Here is a 5707-nt window from a genome sequence, read left to right as displayed (position 1 = left end):
GGATGAAAGCCGCGGCTGGAAGAGAGCGTGCTCGACTCGGACTCGGACCCGGAGGATTGTGAGTTAGACAGCCCGGGGCGGCGTAATCCTGCTTCGGAACCCCACCTCCGCTGTTGCTGCTGCTGCTTGACCGGAGCCTTACCGTCCGGTCCAGGAGTCCGTGTGGAAGGCCGAGGATGCGGAGGTTGCGGCGGCCAGCCGGGTTGATGATGGCATCGTGCAGCGGCGGCACGGCCGCGATCACCGGCTGGCGCCGCCGCCGCCGCCGCCGCCGCCGCCGGCTGCCGCCAATCCGAATGCGAGTTCCTAATCCTGACGTCTCGGACGCCCCAACCGCCGGCCGGCTCGTGTGTCTGCCGCATGACGGCGTCGTAGCGCGCACCGGCATCCGTTTCGTGATCTTGTGACCCGGGCTTCGGCTTTTCTTTCTCCCATGCGACCGCATCAGCCGCTTGCAGCGGCGCCGGTTGCGGCGGCGGTTGCGGCGGCGTCTGTCCGATGATAGGTCGCCGAGTACCATGACGCAGCTGATCGTGCCGACGCCGCGTCAATACCTCTGCCTGCTCCCAGTCCTCCGCCGGCCAGCCAACACGCTTCGGAAGTCCCGCTGGCAGCTGCCAAGGACGTTCCGTCGCTTCGAGGCCATCAGGAGGCCCGGTACGGCCGTTGCTGCCGCCGCCGTCACGCTCATCCTCCCTGTGCTCCTCCGACCGCAACAACGGCTGCCCGCCACGGCACGGCCGCTCGCTGCCATTACCGCCGCTGTGGTACGGCACGTCATATCCGCGAGCGCCTGGCCTTTGTTGGTGCGAGTCGACGTGGTGTGAGGGGAAGTCGTTGGGCCGCCGGTGCCCGCCGCCGCCGTCATCATGCGCGTCGTGTGCGTGGTAGTCGTCAAACCGCCTGCCCCGGCCCTCCACGCGCGCCTTGGCGTGGTAGCCGCCAAATTCACCGCGGTCGACCCAAGGCGCTCCGCGACCATCAAACCGCTTGCCGCCGCCACCGCCGCCGTCGCTTCCGCGACCGCGGCCGCGGCCACGGAAGCCAGCGCCGCCCTTCCAGCCGTCGACACCGCGGTCCCAGTGCCATGGGCCCCAATCGGCGCCGCCGCCGCCGCCGCCAGTGTTGCCGGCCCCCCGCCAGGGCACGTGAGTATCATGGGAGTCGTACGGCTGCCGTACGACGTCAAGTGGAGGACGGAGGGTACGTTGCGGCGATCGTCGCTCATAGCCCTCCCTGCCGCGGCGGTCTCGAACGGCCCCGCCGCCACCGCCGCCGCCGCCGGCGGCCCCCCTCGCCTTGCCGTCTTCCTCTTCGTCTACTTCGCGACGAGGGGGGTTCACTTCTGGAGCTCCCGGCCACCTTTCATCCCGCCCGAAGCTGCAGCCCGCAGCTGCAGCTATACCCCCACGGCGCCGCTGCTGCTGCTGCTGCTGCTGTTGCTGCTGTTGCTGCTGCTGTAGAAAGGAGCCCTTCCAATACTCGTCTGCTGTCTGCTCCTGCCCCTCCCGTGGAATCGGGATATCCCAGCGAGACAGACGCCGGCCCAGGCGACGCGGAGAGTCGTCTTGACGGCGGCGGCGAAGCGGAGGAGTGCTCCCATGCTGGCGGCGGCGGCTGGGAGAACTGCTAACCGACAGCCGTCGACGGGGGGAGGGACTCTCAGACTCCCGCCGACGCCGCCGCCGCCGGCTGTCTCTATCCCCGTCCCGATCGCGACGAGGACTTTCGTCGTCGGAGCTGCGTGGACTTCCCAGTCGCCGCTGCCGCTCGATGCTGACGTCACGCCGCCGCCGCTGCCGCCGCCACCATTGCCTCCCCTCCTCACCCTCGCCATCCCGATCCAAAAGTTGTTCCGCACGCTGCGGTGGTTGCCGCTGGGCCCCAGCTAGGACGGTTCCATGTTCCTTAGGCCAGGGCCCTGCGTCTTGCCGTACAGGCAACGCCACCGCCGGCCCGGCGGCTTCTGCTCCAAGGAGGCCGCTGTCGCCCCCACCGGGTCCAATTGCCGCCGCCGCCGCCGCTGCCGCCGCAATCAAGGCCTCGCGTGCGGGGGCAGGTAGCTGTGCCGCCAACATGGAGTTGATGCCGACACGGAAGTCCCCGCCGCCGCCTACATCGCCGCCGCCCCCACCGCCGTCGCCCCCACCGCCGTCGCCGCTACGAGCTCTGGCAAAGAGCGCCGCCGCGAGATGAGGTGGCAGTTGCTGACTAGCGGGCCCCAAGCAACTAAGGAGCCCACCTGGCAGCGGCGCGGCGGCAGCGCCCGCGACGGCAGCAGCCATGGCCGCGGGCGCGGCAGGCGGAACGCTGCTGCGGCTGCAGCCGGCGGGCATGACGCCGCCGACGCCGACGCCGGGGCCGCCGACGCCCTGCAGCGTCATCCTAGCTTCGGTCCCAGTCGCCAGAGCGGCATGAATTCCGAAACCACCGCCGCCGCCGCCGCCACCACCCCCTCGGTTCGCGTCTTCGCAATCGGGCACCAACGCTGCCGCCACCGCCCGCCCGTCGTTATGGCTTGTGACATGGCTGACCAGGGGACTCGGCTCCTCGGTACTTCTGCAGCTCCGTGACAGGCCAGGTACATTGGCGGCATACTCAGCAGAAAGGTTCCCGATTTCCGCCGCCACCGCAGTCTCAACGGCGGCGGCGACGACGGCAGCGGCGACGGCAGTTGGCTGCCTTGTGGACAGTAAGGAGGTGGCTGTCTCTTCGACAGCACTGCCGCCGCCGTGGCTGCGCCGCGGCGTGGCGGCCTCGTGCACGATAGGTCGGCCGTGTACGACTGAGCTTGCCGGTAGCTGCAGTGAGTGCAGGTACGGCGGAACGGCTAGCGCTGTCGCCAGCGGGGTTGCCCCGCCGCCGCTGCCGCCGCTGCCCCCTTGCTCCGAAACCACTGCTGTTGGCGTCAAGACGCCGTCGGCCCCAAGCACAACGCTGCCGGTTGAGCAACTCACGACGGGCAGTTCAGAGGCCAACTCGCCGAGGCCGTGTGGCATTGTGCCTTGTGCACCGCCGCCAGCGCCCAAAACATCTGGCCTGCCGTACACCGTGCTCACTGCCGCCGGATCGACGGCGGTGGCGGCGTCAAGGGCTGCCGCGTCAGCGGGTACGGCATCATCATTCACAGTTGGGATATCCGCCACATGGTCGTCGTACATTACACCCGGCAGTAGTTGACCGCCTGCGTCAGCGGCGACATGTACGTCACCCTCCCGTATCGCACCGCTGCCAGAACCGCAGCTGGCTTCGGCTGCCGCCGCCGCCCCGGAATGCACCGCCGCTATTGCTGCTACAGCTGCTCCCGCCGCTGCCGCCGCCCCACGCTGCACCTTGATGTCGGTCCTGATGGGCCCTACAACTGCGTCAGCTGCCACCTCGTCGATGACCTCCCAGGCAGTAGCAGCGGCCCCTTCAGCGGCGGCAGGCGCGACAGCCTCCTCAGCCGCCACAGTGGACGCGCCGCCGCCCAACACGGCTACTGCCCAAGCACCGGAGCCTCCAACCGCCCAACACTGAGAACCCTGTGCAGCGCCCACGGGTGCGACATCGCCACTGACGGCAGTAGCAGCCGCCGCAGTAGCAGCATTGGCCGCGACCCCGCCGGGAGCAGCACCATGAGCACCGGTCACGGCCCCCTCGGCAGTAGCACCGGCAGTTGCAGTGAAAGCAGCAACGGCGCCACTGGCAACGGCGCCGGCAGGCAAGATCTCTGGTGCGATGAAACTGCAACATCCCGACTCTCCCCCTCCTGCTGCTGCTGCTGCTGCTGCTGCTGTAACTCCAGGAGGCTGCCATCGGCAACTGTCTCAGCCGCCGCCATCGCTGTCCGCAACCCAGGCTCGGACTGCTCTGGGGTTGACTTCAGAAGTAGCTGTTGCTGCTGCTGCTGCTGTTGCTGCAATAGCTCCTGCGGTGGCACTGGCGGCAGTGATGACGGCGACGGCGGCGGCGGCGGCTTCAATGCCTCTTCCGTCTGCTGCGGTAGAGGTGAGTGTGGTAAGGGGGGCAGCGGCGGCTGATCCAAGAGCTGTGTCTCCTGCCCCAGCGCCAAGTCGTTTTGGTGCTGCTTCTGCTGCGGCTGTTGCGGCAGCGGTAGCGCTGGCGCCAGTAGTCCCTGTAACCCCGGCTGCTGCTGCTGCTGTAGTTGCGCAGGCGCCTGGAGCTGCAGAGGCTCCGCCGATTGTTGTTGTGGGTCGTGCTGCTGCTGCTGCAGTGGCAACGGTGGGGGCGGCTCCAGTACCTCCGAAGGCTGCTGCAGCTCTAGCTGCTGTTGCTGCTTGTGTTGCTGCCCATTATGCTGCTGCTGCTGAGTATGAGGCAGAGGCAGCGGCGCCGGCGGCGACGGAGGCACGTGCAACGTTAGCGGCTGGTCTTGCCGCTGCAGTACTGCATCCGCAAGCTGCCATTCCAGCACCTGCTCCGCTGCCTGGCGCCCCGCGACCCCCGCTCCCTGCAGCAGTTCGCCCGCTGCCTGAGTGTGCTCCTCCGCGTGCTGCTGCTGATCCATTTGCTGCTGATCCATTTGCTGCTGCTGCGGCGGCGGCGGCGGCGGCGGCTGCTCTGCTTGTTGCCAGTCCATCAACGGCTCCTGAGGCAGCGACGGCAACGGTGGCAGTGGCGCCTGCGGCGTCGACAACAAATGCTCAAAATATGCGCCAATCGCCTCTGCGACGACGTTAGAAGGCTGCGGCAAGGGAAGCTGAACCTCCTCGTCGCCGGCGGCGGCGGCGACGGCGGCGGCACCAGCCGCAGCGGAGGATATGGAACCGGCGGCAAGTACGGGTTCCGGGATGCATCCGCCGACGACAGAAGCAGCTGCGGTGGCGGGTAGCGGCGCTGAGTACGGCGAAGGGGTCAACAAAGTCAACCCAGAGATGGATAGGAGAGGGTCTGAAGGGCCACCCATCATGGAGGCGAGGTCGATTCCGTACGTGCTGCCGTACGTGTTGCCGTACGGCTCCATCAAACGGAGGTTGCTGCTGACATCGCAGACGTCTTGCAGCCCGTAGATCAAGGGACCGTTCATTGGGTACAGGCCGCCGCCGTTGACGGCGGCGGAAAGACCGCCGTTAGCAGCGGCGGCGGCGGCGGCACCTGGCGGTGAGGGTGGCGCCAGCGGCGCCGCCACGACGCTGTCGTCGACTGCTTCTATTGCAATGGCGGCGGCGGCGGCAGCTGCCCCCACCCCTACCGCTGCCGCCTCCGCCACTTCCTGACAGTACAAATCCGCATCAACTGCGGGGCAAATAAATGGAGAAAACGTTGCTGGGACGGCACTCGATCGTTCGGTCGGCCCTGGCTGTACGGCTGTGTACGGCGTCATTGGCGTCGCGAAGAACGGCTGGGGCCCGCCGGCGCCGCCAGGTTCTACGAGCGACGGGACGGCGTGCAAAACCTCCTCCCTGCACTCGTCCGGCGCCATATCGCCACCGTGCGCGGCTGCATCAATGCCCGTTGCACCTGCGACCAGCTCGGCGCCTGTGGCGGCGGCGACGGCCATCAGTGACACGGCTGTCACGTCTGTAGCATCCGGTGGTGTCGCCGCGCTTTCGCTGCCACCGCCGCCACCGCAATCGCTGGCGGCTTGAGGTATGCCGTCTCCTCCGTCTCCGCCGCCGCTACCATCCGCAAGGTCGGCAGCTGCGCCGTCGCTGGACAGCCGCTCCCAAAGCCCCATCAAGCCCTCTCCCAGCTCCCCCGCCGG

The 5707-nt window shown here is 68.4% G+C and overlaps 1 protein-coding gene across 1 annotated transcript in view; it reads right to left on the bottom strand.

Annotated features, from left to right (window-relative positions):
* The window catches only part of VOLCADRAFT_108582 (uncharacterized protein), a 19336-nt gene that overhangs the window by 4301 nt on the left and 9328 nt on the right, over positions 1-5707 (bottom strand). Inside the window, exons 6-9 of the mRNA XM_002959326.1 lie at positions 5412-5481; positions 3923-4839; positions 1829-3524; positions 143-1318 (exon numbers count right to left, since the gene is read on the bottom strand). Coding sequence (XP_002959372.1) covers positions 143-1318; positions 1829-3524; positions 3923-4839; positions 5412-5481 — 3859 coding nt within the window. The remainder of the gene's footprint in view (positions 1-142; positions 1319-1828; positions 3525-3922; positions 4840-5411; positions 5482-5707) is intronic.

The sequence above is a fragment of the Volvox carteri genome, assembly GCF_000143455.1.
Source record: "Volvox carteri f. nagariensis unplaced genomic scaffold VOLCAscaffold_162, whole genome shotgun sequence".
Lineage (NCBI taxonomy): Eukaryota > Viridiplantae > Chlorophyta > Chlorophyceae > Chlamydomonadales > Volvocaceae > Volvox > Volvox carteri.
Note: the sequence above shows the minus strand (reverse complement) of the source record. Positions and strands in the feature narration are given on the sequence as shown.